The following is an 18067-nucleotide window of genomic DNA, read 5'->3' as shown; positions in this document are numbered from 1 at the left end:
ATGTGATTGCTACAGGGAGACAGACATTATCTGTGGCAGTGTTTCCCAAACTCATTCCTCAGGGAGCACTAACAGTGCATGTTTTCCAGGTCTCCTCACAGAATCACAAGTGAAATAATTAGCTCTACCTGTGGATATTGCATACCTGTGTCCATGCTCCCTCTCATTTTATACAGTGGTATTTTCTTTATATAAAAAAAGTAATAATAAGAAAAAAAACTAACAAACAAAAAAAAAAAACAGTAATAGGACTTCCGCTTCCGGCGTCTATGCAGTGAGCCACTCCTAGCTGCAGCTCTGCTACCGACCCGGCATTTGCGCATCCCTGTTTCCAAGACTTCACCTAAGCGGGCATACCTGAATGGAGAAATGTCCCCCCACATTAGCTGAGAAGATCACAGAAGGGCCGGGCTGAAAGAAGCCGCATAGATTCCAACATGGCGGCTGCAGCACCATCAAGGCCCTCTGGCCCCCAGCCAACTGCCTGTAACTTCTGCCCCAGGTAACCCTGACTCCTTTATCATTTATGGAGATGTTGTTAAGGCAATAAAAGAGGCCATGGGCTCCTTACTGCAAGAGCAAGCCACTGTTTCAGACAAGATCTTACAGACATCAAACCCCAGATGCACCAATTATCCCAGCATGTATCAGACACTGAATAATCTCTTTCCCCCCAGAATCCTTCTCCCCATGCCTTGAATAGTACAGCCATGTACAAAAGTTTTGAGAATGACACAAGTATTGGTTTTCACAAAGTTTGCTGCTTCAGTGTATTTAGACCTTTTTGTCAGATGTTACTATGTTATACTGAAGTAAAATTACAAGCATTTCATAAATGTCACAGGCTTTTATTGACAATTACATTAAGTTTATTCAAAAGAGTCAATATTTGCAGTGTTGACCCTTCTTTTTCAAGACCTCTGCAATTCGCCGAGTCATGCTGTCAATCAACTTCTGGGTCACATACTGACTGATGGCCGCCCATTCTTGCATAATCAATGCTTGGAGTTTGTCAGAATTTGTGGGTTTTTATTTGTCCACCCGCACCTTTAGGATAGGCCACAAGTTCTCAATGGCATTAAGGTCTGGGGAGTTTCCTGGCCATGGATCCAAAATTTCGATGTTTTGTTCACTTTTGTCTTATGGCAAGGTGCTCCATCATGCTGGCAAAGGCATTGTTCGTCACCAAACGGTTCTTGGATGGTTGGGAGAAGTTGCTCTTGGAGGATATTCATTCTTTATTCATGGCTGTGTTCTTAGGCAAAATTGTGAGAGAGCCCACTCCCTTGGCTGAGAAGCAACCCCACACATGATTGGTCTCAGGATGCTTTACTGTTGGCAGGACACAGGACGAAAACTTTTGGCAGATGGCCTGGTGTCAAGAAGGACAGCAAAGAAGCCACTTCTCTGCAGGAAAAACATCAGAGAAAGACTGATTTTCTTCAAAAAAGGTATAGGGATTGAACTGCTGAGAACTAGGGTAAAGTTATTTTCTCTGATGAATTCCCTTGCAGATTGTTTGGGGCATCTGGAAAAATGCTTGTCCGGAGAAGAAAAGGCGAGTGCTACAATCAGTCCTGTGTCATCCCAACAGTAAAGCATCCAGAGACCATTCATGTGTGGGGTTGCTTCTCAGCCAAGGAAGTGGGCTCACTATTTTGCCTAAGAATACCGCCATGAATAAAGAATGGTAGCAAAACATCATCCAAGAGCAACTTCTCTCAACAATCCAAGAACAGTTTGGTGACGAACAATGCCTTTTCCAGCATGATAGTTATCACTTTTGCCTTATGGCAAGGTGCTCCAAGTGGCTCGTGGAACAAGACATCGAAATTGGTAGACTAACCTTTGTTAACTCTTTTTCTTCAAGGTCCATAGGGTCCACAGGAACTACCTTGGGGTATGTGGTTGGAGAGATCCAAGCACCAAACAGTCAAAGCTTTAGCTCCCAGAATGCACTGGTCCTCCTCCATATATACCCCACCCCCAGCCACAGGTATTCAGTTTGTAAACTAGCCTAAATGGCAGAAGTGGAGAAGGAAGTACAAATTACACTAGAAACACTCACACAAAGATGAGGGAATCAGTGACGAGAAGGAACAGATCCCAACTGAGGCCAGGTACGTCAGGGTGGGTGCCCTATGGAGCTCGAAGAAAAAGAGTTAACAAAGGCAAGTCTACCATAACTCTTCTTTTCTTCTTCAGGGTCCACAGAAACTGGTGTCCTAAAGCAGATCCCATAAGTGTGGGGACGCTCCTCAGCAGAGAGGAGAATCCACCGCCCAAAGGAAACATCCTTGGAGGCAAAAGTAACAAATGCATAAAATTTAATTAAAGTGTGGACAGAAGACCAGGTGGCCACCTTGCACAACTGTTCCACACAGGCACCATGTCTAAACACCCACGAAGGTCCCACAGACCGAATCGAATGTGCTGTCACCGTGTTAGGGACAGGGAGATCAGCCTGTGTATAAAACTGAGAAATAGTCATATGCAGCCAACTAGCCAGAGTCTGCTTGTTAGCTGGCCAGCCTCGCTTGTAAAAACCATATAACACAAAAAGCACATCTGAGTTCCTGATGGAGTTGTATGATCCACCTAGATATGAAGTGCTCGAACCACATCCAGGGAAGTTTCACTTGTAGAAAGGTCTAAAGACTGATAGGCCGGGACTACAATTTCTTCATTCATATGAAAACAGGATACCACCTTCGGAAGGTATCAACTGACCAACCCCCACGGCTTGGTAGGATGTAGAGCACTATATACCTGACCCAGGGGAGAGATATACAGGGAGACAAATCCAAACCTTCTGAGAACAACCAGCTTCAGCATACCACCGATGGTGGACTGTCTCATATACACGAGGCTGGTAGGAGGAGCAACCCAGATGTGGGAATACTTTCGTAGAGTCTGAGTCTGGGTCGGGGGAGGAGCGGCCGGGTGAGCCTACCTCCCCTAAACTGCATCGACCTGCCGGATACGTTGGCCTCATGGCAGTAAATGCGTCTACTGCCGATCCCCAGCACCAGACTATAAGGCCCCAGTGGTCTAGTGAGGATGCGGGGGGAGCGGCCGGGCCTTCACTGTAGCGGCTTCCGGTGCGTTTCCAGTCACAGAAGTAAGGACTGTCGTTCGTGATTGCCCGTAAATGAGGAATCGGTTTACCTGACATCTCCGTGCGTCCGATTGCAGTCTGGGCCTCCAGTGTCGCTGCTAGCTAAGCTCCGCTGTGACCAGCCAAAATCACCAGAGACGTTACTGGTGTTGCGGCATCGGCGGAGGTAGGAGTCGTCGCAGTGCATGCGTCTTATTAGGACGCTCAGCACTGCCAGCCTAGTAAAATAGTAAACTAAAACAAATCATGAAATAAGAGCTTGAGACTGCCAGAGCAGTCCCCTGTTCAAAAAGGTACGTCTGAACTCCTGTTGAGTACCAGACAGAAAACTGAATGCCAGTTGCTGGGGGCGGGGTATATATGGGGGAGGACCACCAGTCCATTCTGGGAGCTAAAGCTTTGACTGTTTTGTGCCTGGATCTCTCCAACCACATACCCCAAGGTAGTTCCTGTGGACCCTGAAGAAGAAAGAAGGGTCAACAGTGCAAATATTGACTCTTTGCATAAACTTAATGTAATTGTCAATAAAAGCCTTTGACACTTATGAAAAGCTTGTAATGTTACTTCAGTATACCATAGTAACATCTGACAAAAAAGGTCTAAAACACTGAAGCAGAAAACTTTGTGCAAACCAATACTGGTGTCATTCTCAGAACTTTTGGCCATGGCTGTATACCTCCTAAATATTGTGGCAATGCGCCTATTACAGCTACAGGCAGATATGGCCAAGTTGTATATATAAGAATTAGCCAGTGAATGAAGCTGTAAGAGAGTCTGCTTGTGTAGAGGATGGTGTATGCAGAAACTTTTAAAGGAAATGAAGTAATAGTTAGAAATTTACAACCAGAAAACAGGAGAGGTACAGAAATGACCAGTGACTAAATGCACAAAACCTGTGACTAAACAATGTGACTTACTTTACTAAAACAATTCGAGACACTTGGCTGAGACGGTTGATGCATGGTTTAATATAATAAACAGATTTGAGTTAGGATGAGCTAGCCAAAGAATCTCTAAAATGCTGCCTATAGATGTATAGCTAGTGATGTCTAGAGGACCACAAAAGGCCCAAGATGGTCTTCTCCAGCTCCTGTAACAGTTGTTGTCTGTCTATAACGTACCTTCCAGTGCATCTCGTAGTTCATCTTTCGTCCAGGCCACTTCTGTCATCAGCAATCTCAGGTAATACATTGCGTGCTTGTGAGGCTGCTCTGCCCGGAAGTTGTTCAGGGACCGCATATACTAGAAAAGAAAATTCCAACCGCAAAATGGCATTAGCACTTTCATCAACTGTATGCAATTGGATGTCTGACATTTCTGATGCTACAGCTGAAAGTGCAGTGTCTGGTTCCCTCACACCCAACACCCTCAGCGCGCCAGCATCTATACCCAATGGAAGCAGCCTATTTCTGTGCTGGGGTAATGCCCAAGAAAATGCATCATATCATTTCTCAAGGGACTTAGCAAAGCTATATTATATATATTTACAATCAGTATATTTCGGGGTAGTTTCCCAAGTGGAGCCATTGGAGATAAACTACAAAGAGGACCACAAAGAATTTTTGAAAACTATTAACTCGTGTGAATTCTATTTATATAGTGGCGGAAATGGTCTCTAGAAAAGAGGATCTCAGCCTTTAATGTAATCAGGAAGGCTCTGAGAATTACAGATGAATAAAATAATGTTTGTGTTTAATTTTTGTGATGCCATTTTTCATGCTGACCTTTCCGTGAACAACAAGGACAACAGTTTCAGTTTTGAGGTTGGGCTTTTCTTTGTAATTTAACCTGTCTTCACTTTCTCAAATGCACCACCTTTGAGAATCCCAACCCCATATTGTATAAGCTGGGAATGCACATCTTTCACCAAGTCCAATGACCCAATCATCCACTAGGCGCGCCTAGACTGCTGGTACCACCAGTGATCCTGTAGGTTCTTCCTGCAGCCACATTCTAGCTTTCCGGGATACGTTCAATACCCCGACAGCGGGGATTCCAGCGATAAGAATGCAGACTCCAGAATCCCGACACTTATCGGAATACCGACTCTGGCATCCAGACTGCCAAAATCCTGAAGGTAAGTAGCGGGGTTGGGGGGAGGGTTAGGGGTTAGGCACTAAGGCGGAGGGTTTGGGTTAGACACTAAGGGGGGAGGTTAGGTTTAGGCACCGGGGAGGGAGGGTTGGGTTAGGATAGGTATACTTACCTCGTGCTGTCGGGATAGTAACCTAGTTCTGGATGCCTGCGTCGGGATTCTGACCGCCGAGATCCCGGACACCGGCATCCCATACCCAACCCTAGCTTTCCAAAAATAAGATGGCTGGGAAAAACTTACCGCTTCCTTATTTATCTCAAATCGTTTTTCATCTATTTCAAATGTGGCCATTTTTTCAATGATCTTCTTGAGCAGGATATGCTGTTTGTCATTGTAGCCTTTCACAGAGAGCTGGAAAACAATCCACACGTGTCAGAATGTCACCCATGGAGGACTCTATTACTAGGTAACAGATAGTCCCTTCACCTGACACTGCTGTAGTTACCAGCTGTTCTCAGTCATTCTGTTACAAACCTTCTACAGAGGACAAGGAGAAGTGCTACCCATAACAACCAATCAGATTCTAAATATCATTTATCTAGTGCATTCTATGAAATGATAACTACAATCTGATTGGTTACTTTAGGCAACACCTCCACTGGTCCTCTTTAGAAGGTTTGATAGATAAATTAGGTACCTGAAGTTTAACTGGCCCCAACATAATTGAGGCAGACAATTTGTGTCCTGGACCAATAGCAAGCTTACAGATCCTATGGGAACATGCAATGATTAATGAGGCATAAGGCACTGGTGTTTATCATGTACCCCATGCCTCAGTGATGTCACTTATTCCTAGTGACCCGAAAAGGCTGCATTGTAATAAATATTGGTTTGGTCCATGCGTTGTCCGCATGTAGATAACTTGTACACTTCAAAGATGTAATAAGTGCATGTCTATAGCATTACCAAGGAAGGTCCCACATTCCGAAGACCACTCATGCAACAGATAAAGCGACACTAGTCCATTAACTGGTGTTAGGATGACGTGCACACAGTCCCTAGGAGTAAGTGCTAATTGACGAAACAAACTACTGAAGAAACACAATTCAATGCTGCTACAATAAAAGCAGAAACTACAATCTCTGTAAATCTCTCAGAGTATATCTGGGTGTTATGTTACCAAGGTGCAAATTATATTTTGCATCCAAAACTTGCAAAGACGCTGTACTTCTGTATTATCTCACTGCCTGCCGCCTAAATCCGAGGACAGATGAGCAGGGACTGAGCATTCCGTAGCTGTATTACAATGAAATTCCTTCCTACACCTGAGGAAACTAAATGTAATCTCTGCCGGAAACTATGTTCGTTTATTGCTTACAGGTGTAATAGTGCAGCAGTCTCATTTCTCTTAATTCTGTCTGGCAAGGCATCAGATCTACAAACAACTCTATCTCCGGTGTCTTTTTACAGTGTATTTCTACGGCTGTCAATTTCTAGTAGGAAAAAAGGGGGGTATTTAAAACCATCACAGCAGGGATACTTTACCTACTCAAATTGCACATGACCGTGCAGGTCAAACAGTGCTAAAGGGCAAAATAAAAAAATAAAAAAAGGATGGCTGCATATTAAATACCTCTGACCTACACTATCCAGTCTCATGTGGACAAGGTGACTTGGGAAAAACAGCAGCAGTGAGGCTGCATATTGCTCAATCTCCCCCAGTGGTAGCCATGTAAATTAGTACATAGACAGTGCAGGATGTGGTTAGTATGAGCAGAAGGAGAACAGCAGGACACCTAGGAGCTTTGGTTAATAAACTGGTGCTGTAAGCATGAATAATCTGAACCCAAGGCAACCAATGCAATTAAAACTTTTTTTGCTCTGAAATACACTAAAAGGAGCATACACACGGTCAGACCTGTCAGATGAACGATTTGAACGATTTTACCAAAGATTTGAATGATTGAACGATTTTTGACTGCATTAAAATGAATGGAATCGTCCAAGTCTGACTGCAAACACATCAGATGTCAGATATCGTTATCTGACCATAGGGAACGCGCATCGTTCAAATTGTTCATCTGACAGATATGTCAGATTTTCCTTTAGATATGAACGATTTTTTAAATCGTTATCGTTCAGATCTGAAGAAAAATCTGACCGTGTGTATGCACCATAAGTTTAGCGTTTCCCGACTCCAGTCCTCAGGGAACTCTGACAGTGCATGTTTTTCAGATCTCCTTAGTATCAAAAGTGAAATAATTAGCATCCTCTGTGTATCTTTTCATGTGTCAGCCAGTAATGAATACACCTGTGCACCAAATAGGAGATCTGGAAAACATGCACTGCTAGAGGTCCCTGATCACTGGAGTCGGGAAACTAGTCAAATGAAGGAGAATCTTATTGGTTGCTTTCGGTTACAGTACATTTGTGTCCAAAGCATCATAAATGCGGAAGTGTAACAACAAGGAAAGAAGACTAAGACCCCTTTTTTGCCCAGATGGGTACATGTGCAGAGAAAAGCCAGAGAAGCACCCCACTCGGTTATATACGCCTGTTCATGCCATAATGGGAAGTCACTGCTTCCTTTACAGGTTTACTTACAAGAATTGCATTCATTGCTGATGCAATGCCATAGCTGACACCTGCGAGGCGGGCTGCATATGTATACTCTTTTAAATCATCCTTCAGTAACCTTAGTAATAGGTATGTCATGTTGCAATGGAGGGGGTCAGCATAAAGGTAGCGACTAACAAGGACAAAAAAAAAAAAACAAACAAACAAAAAAAAGGAAAAGTAAAAAGAAAGATAAAACTGAACGCTATACCACAGAGCAGTGACATGAACGTGGATGGAGGACCATGACAAAAAGAGTATGAATATGCAGCGTCACAATCACATGGTCTTGTGATGGGATCGTCTGATTGGAGGAGGACAGAATTTTGTTTTCCACGGTTTAAAATTTCCCAGTTCCCCATAAATATAAAAGATGTAATCCAAATTCAACTGAGCCCTGAAAGGCCTGGCAAATACCGTAATAATGAACCAGTATAGAGATGGGGAAAAATAAAGAGTTCTTCTGCCCCCCCCCCCGCCAAACAGGAAGCAGAGTCCGGAGGGAGGAGGTAGGATATGGTCTTGTATCTGCCTTGCATCGAAGTACTTACATACATCCCATAGATGGTATTTTGGAGGTCATAGTTCAGGTCGGCTAGTTCTGCTGCATATGCATACTCGTTGAGAGAATCTTTAAGCAGTTCAAGGTACAAATAGGCCATGTTACAATGCAAAGGATCCACATAAGCAAATGGGCTGAAAGAGAATATTGAAATTAAAGTCTAGCTGAATTGCTTTCTCGTTCCAACAGTTTTCCCTTTCTTTTTACTGCGGAGGGAGACCCCCAGATAGTATGGGACTATTATTGCCGTTCCTTTGTAATGTGCCGCAGAGCTCCACATTGGGGAGAACGTAAAACAAGGTAGACAAAATAAATGCAGGCATGAATACAAGGGACAACACACAGAACACTTTGCTAGGTCAAGTAAAATGTGACCTGTTGTACAAGCAGAACAGTCTGATCACAACAGATGTATACTCTGGTTATATGCAATAAGAACTTTTTAGACAGTTTAATCTCTGATTAAGAGTTATAGTTAGGTTATTACTGAACTACACATGATTTTTGCCAAGTGAGAGGAACTGAATAGGCAACCCGTGGCTTGCCAAGTGCTGTCGCACTACACGTCCCAGCATGCTTTAAACAGGGCTAAACCAAAACAATAGCCAATCAGTATTAGAAGGTTTAAAAGGGCTAGAAGCAGGGTTGCATAAAATTGGATTTTTATAAAAAAAAAATAAAAAACAGATTTATTTGATTGAAATCAGATTTTTTTGGATTTAAATAGGATTTTATTATTAAAAATTATTTTTAAGTAAACGTTTTAAATTTTTAAACGTTTATTTAAAAAATTTTCTTTACAAAAAATCTTATTTAAATAAAATAAATTCGTTTTTGATTTTTTTTTTTTAAATCCAATTTTATGCAACCCTGCCTAGAAGTCTATTGGATTCCTAGAAAATGACCAGAAGACCACTACGATGTATGGAATCTAGCTGCTCTAGGACAACGGAGGTGACACCCACACATGCCATCACCACCACTGTCACTTCAACATACCTGCTGTCATCAGGACCTGCAAGCTCCGATGCTCATAGGCCTGAATCTCCCACCAACAGCTGCATGTTCTGCCGGAGCCTTTAGTCACAAAAGACCCAATGAGCACTCGCACCTGAATGCCCTCACAAATACTGAAAAGAGCATTTGGAGGCACTGGAAGAATGCATGTATGTTGCAGGGGTGGGCGTAGGGGTTTTGCCGATGGGGTGTCTTCTGCAATGTGTGATTTTCAGGGTATTGCCCTGTACTATATGGTATGGGATTTAAGCCGTCTCCCTCCAAGCAATATAGGCCTGGTGTATGATGACTAATTTGCTGGATAAGAAAATGGTGGAAGAACGTGCATAAGACTTTGGGGTAATATTGGTGGTAGGTGGGTAGGGGTCTCAAGGCCATATGTGTCATTAAAAATAATTACTCCAGGGCTTTAAGCCTAACTACTGAATTGATAGATCCATAGACACTACAAAAGTTACATATCAAAAGCCTTTACACTCCTCCTCTATAACATTACATCGTACATCCAAAATATATTGGTGTTCTGAAATTATTATAGGTTCTTTTTTATAGATCGTGAAGGTTCATAATGAGACTGGTATATACATCTTATTCCACTGAACCTGTACAGAGATACATGGAATACGGATCTAAAACACGCTAAGGCACACGTTGCCTCACATCATGGCTCATTCCCATTTAACACACACAAGGCTGCAAACACCTGCATGTTAGATCAATAACATAAAGCCAAGATGTGGGTGTCCCCATTTTACAATTCAAACCTATGCAAGGCGACCATATTTGGTTTCTCCTAATTCCCTTAAAAGACAAACTAGAGTACAGTATGCTAACTCCTGTAATATCAGGGTAGCAATCCATTGCGGGTGTGAGTCATCGCAGTACAGACGCACTTTACGGCAGCCTGAATTCGCTCAAAACTGCAAGCAAATGTGGACGAATTCGGTCTGGAAGCAGGCCGCGAGGGGTGCGAGATGCGGTGACTTTGCCAGTGTTTTGATGCCGTGGCATCAGTAACACATTGCATTGACCCCTTAGAGATCAGAGCAAGCTACAGTATTTTCCAATGCAGACCTCTTGCCCTATAAACTGCTCTTTCTCTGTAGATTTCATTTAATTCTCACAATCTGTTATTTTTATGCTGACATTTAATCATTTGCTTTATAGAAGACGAGCCTTGTAGTAGTACATGCTTACAGCAGCCCATCTGCTCTGGACAAGAGTCTAGATGTTGCCCATTTTGTACTTCCTATAAGTAGGCTCTACCTTTGTATAAATGTATAGCACTGATTCAGCCGTCGTGACCTACAGACAGCAGCTAACACTCATCCAATCCCGGCTCTCCGGTGTGGAACCAAAGAGGTGCTGCAGCAGTTTCACAACACCCAGGCAGGACCAGGTGGTGGATTCATGTGCCAGTGAAGGAGTTTGGCTGGGGCAGTCACAGCAATCTTACAATTGGGAGCAGTATCCACTCTCCTGGCTGCTCTTAATTCCGCCTTCCCAGGCCAACAGCCTGATTTTTTGTAGGCTTTAATATATGAAGGCTGCCATAACTGTACAGTCTGGATGGGCAGGAGGAAAGGGAACAGGACAGAGGTGCAATTAAACAGTGGAGAGAGATCACAGTTGATACATTAACTCCAGACCATTTACATGATAAACAGCTGACATCTCTGCACCTACAGCTGCATTACCACCTAGAGAAATATTATAGAAAAAAATAATAATACTATAATGTGTGTGTATATATATATATATATATATATATATATATATATATATATATATACACACACACACACACACACACACACACACACACACACACATATATACACGCACATATACATACACACACACCTGCAGCAAGTAGAGGGGGGGTTGTCATTACTTTGTACGAATACACAATAGTCTGTATATGAATCACAATGGAACGTGGCCTGAAAAAAAAAAAAAAGCCGCGGCCGCTGCATTGTAGCCCTTCTTATACAGATTCAGACTCGGTCGCACACAAATGTATAATGTATAAGTGTCACATATCACATTAATCCGTGCAGTCTCGTGAAGTGGTTTGTCGCAACCGATTCGACTAAGACGCATTTTCGAATGAAAAAGACGCTCAGCGCAAGTGAAGTGAAACAGGACCTGGCGCACAGAGAAGGGCTGTTTTGTGCGACTGCAGGAATAGTGTATGAAGACACATCTGTCCATATGGGACCATATGTAATAGCCTACGAGTAGTATTCCGGCGATTTAGCCTATAGATTTAAACCAGCAATAATTTATAAGGAAAAACCAACCAAGTTAAATTACGGTCACTTTGAACCTACGAGCTACATAGTTGGAATCGAGCCAGTTACTACCACTTGCAGGCAATTACATATGGGCTTTGGTGTGGCTACGTATTTATCTTTGGTGCCACGCAAGACATACATTTTCATTGTACATTTTAAAAAGGCCATAATACCACTAGCGCTACCGACAGGCTTGGCAAAGTTACTGAGACACAAACTGAAAAAGGGTAACAATTATCTCACACATTTTCCTTATGAAAAACCACAAAAACATTGAAAAATATATATAATAAGTAGATTATAAAGAGAGTCTAAGCTTTTTGTCAAGAGAATTATATTTTTGAAGCTTCAAGCTATTTTTCCCCCGTTAATACACATTCACCGTAGCACGTTCTATTATGAGTTCTATTATGAAAGATGACACAAACTGAGCAATTGCAACAATAACAGTCTAACGACCAGCATTTGAGACATGGAGGAATTTACCATTAGCCATAAATACAATACAACATTATCTACAGTTATGGCTAGCAAAGGGACAGTTTTACAGTGCAGTTCAGGCAGTAACAAATGAATAAATAAAAATAATGGAGATAAAAGTGCCCAGTGTCAGCACCACAATCCCATTGTTTATAGCTGGTTTCACATAAATATCAGCGAGAGATTACTAAGCGTGCTCAGATAATAGCTGACAATAATGTGTACATATAAAAAGGAAAACGCTTGCAATGGCTGTGCACTAACCTGAAGAACTCAAAGTTGAGACAGGCTTTGGGGAGGAAGAATTTATCATCTTGCTTGAACCATAATTTGCTCATTGCCGTGTCCTATAAAACAAGAATATAAACACTGCATTGAAGTCCATAACAGAAAGTATGAAATAAATGCTTACAAGGGCTTTACTGACAGAAATTCTCTTTACAGGTTGAGTCTCCCATACCCAAATATTCTGAAATACCGAATATTCCGAAATACGGAATATTTTTAGCTTGACCGAGATAGTGAAACATTTGATTTTTGATGGTTCAAATGTTCACAAACTTTGTTTAAGGCACAAAATTATTAAAAATAAAGCATAAAATGACCTATAGGCTGTGTGTATAAGGTGTATATGAAACATAAATAAATTTCATGTATGTGCACAAACTTTGCTTGAGCCACAAAATTATTGAAAGTATTGTATAAAATTACCTTCCGGCTTTGTGTATAAGGTGTATATAAAACATAAATGCAATCTGTGATTAGATTTGGGCCCTATTCCTAAGACATTTCAATATGATATGCAAATATTCCAAAATACAGAATATTCCGATATCCAAAATACCCCTGGTGCCAAGCATTTTGGATATGGGAGACTCAACCTGTATATGACAGTATATATATATATATATATATATCCATTTTCTTACCTTAATTAGAGCAGGATAGGATGTTGCATCCTTTTCCAAAGGAACAATCTCAAAATTTGTAGGAATAAATTCATTCTTCATTGGGAGATGGAATTTTCCATTTAGATCTGCATTTTGCCATTTCTAAAATATTTTAAGAATATAAAATTATAAAAGGAAGGCTGGGAGGGAAATAATAAAACAAAAACTTAAACTAAGTGGGTAGAATGAGGGACACAAAGTTAAATTACTTTGCTGCATCAAAATGGTTGCAGGTTTTAAGAGGAAGCTGCAACGAACACTAAACTAGACACACTGCTAGATTTGTGAAGTCGTTTACACTACACCTGCGACTCTATAGGTGCATATCCGCTACACGAGTGTAGCACAACTGTGGTTAGCAGCGACGTGGTTCGACCTGCGGAAACCTCTCGAGAAGCGTTGAGCAGCGGGGTGTGTGAGCCAGATAACTTCTAGGGACAACGTTGTGGTGATTGCCGTTGGGAGTATTTAAAAACACCATGTGGTAACCAGCCCACACCGTTTTATATAAGGTACAAGCGGCACTGTAACAGTGCTGTGTTTTATATGTAACCATTTTATTAATTAAAACGTTATTGCACTATGAAGCGCCCCCTTTCCATTTATATTTAACAGAATTACGAATCTGGGCTTGATCTTTTTACAAGGGGAGCTGCGGTCCAATTTATGAAGGAAAAAGGATCTGGTGTCTATATAGAATCTGATGAACTGACCATTACACCTGGTCTTATTGCTGGACTCATACGGGATTTTTATTAACATCTGCAGATCAGCTGGATGTGAGCGCATGGTCTGGATATTTTGTTTTACATATTTACTGTTATGCACATTCTATTTCTTTGGTTTTAGATCGCTTGCTTCTCATTAGTTTCAGATGAGTCTTGAAGTTTGGATTACATTTTTATCTAGCATTCTAATAAAAGTTATATTTTAACATAAACATTATCCGTGTGCACCGATATAAAGAGATCTTTCCCCGATTTTCCCTTTCCTTATTTAATGATACATGTTTGAGCTACTGGCAGGGAAGATGAGGCACGCACTGCAGGCACACGTCCCCGCTACTACTGCGCATGTCGATCGCAAGACATTCTTTGGAGAATCATTATATAGGATTATACATTTTATTTTGAAGCTGAAGTCAGTAGACTCCACAGCCCTGGATAGGGCACATGCATATGGTACCCAATAGTTAACATATCCATGTCCTAGATTCAGCTAGGAGGCTTAGCAAACATCTCTATCAATCATGTCTTCATCATTTTTGCTGTAAGTTCTGCTATAAGTTCTAAGAAAAGATGATGCTTTTTTGTGGCATATTTAAATGATATACAAAGAAAAGCTGCAGTAAGCTGTCATAGAAATGCTGCGGTAGTCTGCGCGCTGCCATAGAAATGTTGCAGTAGTCTGCACGCTGTCAAAAGAATGCTGCGGTAGGATGCACGCTGTTACAGAAATGCTGCGGTAGGGTGCACGCTGTTACAGAAATGCTGCGGTAGGGTGCACGCTGTTACAGAAATGCTGCGGTAGGGTGCACGCTGTTACAGAAGTGCTGCGGTAGGGTGCACGCTGTTACAGAAGTGCTGCGGTAGGGTGCACGCTGTTACAGAAGTGCTGCGGTAGGGTGCACGCTGTTACAGAAATGCTGCGGTAGGGTGCACGCTGTTACAGAAATGCTGCGGTAGGGTGCACGCTGTTACAGAAATGCTGCGGTAGGGTGCACGCTGTTACAGAAATGCTGCGGTAGGGTGCACGCTGTTACAGAAATGCTGCGGTAGGGTGCACGCTGTTACAGAAATGCTGCGGTAGGGTGCACGCTGTTACAGAAATGCTGCGGTAGGGTGCACGCTGTTACAGAAATGCTGCGGTAGGGTGCACGCTGTTACAGAAATGCTGCGGTGGGGTGCACGCTGTTACAGAAATGCTGCGGTAGGGTGCACGCTGTTACAGAAATGCTGCGGTGGGGTGCACGCTGTTACAGAAACGCTGCGGTAGGGTGCACGCTGTTACAGAAACGCTGCGGTAGGGTGCACGCTGTTACAGAAATGCTGCGGTAGGGTGCACGCTGTTACAGAAATGCTGCGGTAGGGTGCACGCTGTTACAGAAACTTCTGAGGAAGCCGCTGAACGTAAAGAAGGCGGAGAAACGCATAAAGAACTGTGTTATTCTTAAAACAGCTGGTATATACCATTTACATATCTCCCAGGAGGACTGTGCGTACAGGATTGTTTATATAGCAGAGGACTTGAATCTACTTGCATATGAAATGTTCTGAGATGTATATTGGCTCATGGATGATTACGAGCAGCATTTGAAAGTTCCATTGCCAGCTATACATGCATGCCGATTGGAGCTCTGCTTATAGTACTAACAATAACTAACAAAGTCTCTGCAATATTCTAATAAAAGCTTGATATTTATATATACTAACACTATGGGCATAAACTAATTAAGTCTATGCAATATTATAATATGAGCTTTTCCACTCTCATTGGAGATCACTGCTGCTTTGCTTCCTTTAAATAACTGCTTGTTTCATCACTAACCTAAACTGAAAAATGATATGCCACCGCTGGAGTTTTCAACTGATTTAATCTCTAAAGTGCAGGAGGTATAAGTGATTCATGGGAGTTAAGGGCCCAAAATACTCACCTACCCATTGATCAGAATAGGAGAATGTAGATCTGGATTGATTTGGTCTTTTAATTAATCTTTTAGAGGTTGTGTTTGCAACTTTCTGGGTATACCGGGCGGTTATTCATATTCTATGATCTAATTTAGAAACAATTTTTTTGATTCATATTGGTTTTATTCTGTTTTGTTATATATTGAAATAAATTATCCTTATCTATTAGCGCTGTCTTTATTTTTGCATATTCTTGTTTACTGTATAGGGCTGAAGCATACGCCTATCCTTGATAGCAGCTGTGGATTAGAATACCGAACTTCCTAATTTGAGTATTATTATTGTGATAAAAAAATTGAGGGCTAAGGGCAAAATTTACTAAGCGGCGGGTTCTAAACCTCGACGGTTTGGCGGCGGTTTTGCTATCTGCAGATTTACCAAGGCCAAACTGCAGCAAAACCGCCATCAAAACATTTTAGAATAGAACAGGGCTGTCATTTAGAAACCGCTTCAAAACCGCCATCAAACCCCCGGGGTTTAGGACAGAATAGAACCCACCATCAAACCACCGGGGTTTAGAACCCGCCGCTTAGTAAATTTTGCCCTAAGTCTTTTTTTGGTCATAGAAACGTCTGCATGCTATCATCCAAACGCTGAGGTAGACTGCGCGCTGTAGTAGAAATGTTGCAGTAGACTGCACTCTGTTTAAAAACACTGCGGTAGACTGCACGCTGTCATAGCACCAAATCAGACTTCACCTGCGAGCCTCAGTGTCACTAATTCAGCCTCTGAGCACTTGCACCTCCTGGCTACAAAGACACAAGGTCCATGATCTCTAAATACAATACCGGCATAAACAATAGCACACAACAGACCTGTGCATGCAGAATCCTTCCATCAGTAAAGCCAGTGGCTAGTAGGGAACAGTTTATCTTCTCTCCCCCACCCTTTGTTTTACAGCCTCTCATAACTGCAGACAATCAGACGATACACCAGAACACAAGCAGCACCAGAACGAGACTAATGTTAGCGACAACTGCAGCAATCTCTCTGACCCATTGGCCAATATCACCGCATATGGACAAGTATGATACATAAAAATGATCAGATCATAAACACAGAATTACTATTTGGGCAATCCTGCTGGGAGATGGCCAAATGCCAATCCATGTGTATGTACATCTTCCATCCACACTAATGTGGTCCATGTGACCTGGTGGCTCAACACAAGAGCTTTACATCCACATCTGTACAATATATAGTAAAACCCCACGTGGCTCAGTCCCCGTCCCCCTCGCCCTCTCCAGCTCCCAAATTTACCCCAGCAACCGGTCCTGAAGCAGTTGGGGCGAATGCTCAGGCTTCCACTGCACACGCATTGAGGAGACAGGTCAGACCTTCTACAATATTATATAGATAGATCAATATATAATAGAGCCGTGATGCTGGCTGACATTACTAAGTAGTGTAATCTACTGACCGTAATAACATCAGCTGGGATGTCCTCTTCCTTGTACGGCGTTCCATACCACTCTTCTGTCTTGTCAGTTTCTCCCTCAAAGGACTTGGAGACAATAGCTACCCTGCAGGACACAGCCGTTACACATCAATACACCAACAACTAAATGAAGATCCAAAAAGTATTAGTCATTGTACGTTTTACATAAAGTAGACTTCTCCTGGATTGCACCAATACTTATGAGTGTAGCGTGAGGGAATAATCTCATCACTAAAACACTGAGGCACACCGTGGGAGTGACCACTAGACTTACTGACCAAATCCTCAAAATGCCAGATAGGGATTCTCTAGGTGCAAACCATACTGCTTCCTTCCCAGAAATACAATTCAGACCATAAAAGTATTTAAAATAAAAAAAATGTGTATTTAGAATGTAAGCTCTTACGAGCAGGGCCCTCTACCCTCTTGTGCTTCTCCCTACTTTAGTTTCATCTACTTCTTACTCACCACTAGGGCACCTAACACTTGGTGGCTTATGCTCTGTTGCTTATCTGGCGTTATGGTCGCTAATGTAGCAATGTATATTATCCATGTCCTGGTCCTGTATTGTAGTATTGTTCTGTAAGTCGCTTGTCTACAACTTGTTTATGTACTTTGTAAGGCGCTGCGGAACATTTGTGGCGCCATATAAATAAATGATAATAAGAATATATAATATATAAATGTTTTTCAGACAAAAAATTATATATTTTTTAATACATAAAATAAAATTTTTTTTTTTTTTCTTTTCATTTTATTTCACTAGAGAAACAAAGTGCATGGCAGTGAATGATGTCATTGTTGACAGAGGAAAACAATATTGGAATCCCAGTGACCTCTCCTTGGTCTGCATGCCAGGCAACAAAT

General features: G+C 42.0%; 1 protein-coding gene across 5 annotated transcripts in view; it reads right to left on the bottom strand.

Moving 5' to 3' along the window:
* Window positions 1-18067, bottom strand: part of IDE (insulin degrading enzyme) — a 101395-nt gene that overhangs the window by 13661 nt on the left and 69667 nt on the right. For 4 of the 5 annotated variants that reach the window (XM_088476916.1, XM_088476912.1, XM_088476914.1 and 1 more), the window contains exons 12-17: window positions 17183-17285; window positions 13055-13177; window positions 12390-12472; window positions 8321-8465; window positions 5454-5564; window positions 4240-4360 (exon numbers count right to left, since the gene is read on the bottom strand). In XM_088476916.1, the coding sequence (XP_088333042.1) occupies window positions 4240-4360; window positions 5454-5564; window positions 8321-8465; window positions 12390-12472; window positions 13055-13177; window positions 17183-17285 (686 nt within the window). Of the gene's footprint in view, window positions 1-4239; window positions 4361-5453; window positions 5565-7757; window positions 7903-8320; window positions 8466-12389; window positions 12473-13054; window positions 13178-17182; window positions 17286-18067 lie in introns of all 5 variants that reach the window. The other variant, XM_088476913.1, reaches the window with a different exon arrangement.

Source organism: Taudactylus pleione, unplaced genomic scaffold (genome assembly GCF_031769625.1).
Source record: "Taudactylus pleione unplaced genomic scaffold, aTauple2 ptg000198l, whole genome shotgun sequence".
Taxonomy (NCBI): Eukaryota; Metazoa; Chordata; class Amphibia; order Anura; family Myobatrachidae; genus Taudactylus; species Taudactylus pleione.
This window is presented reverse-complemented; position numbering and strand designations above follow the sequence as displayed.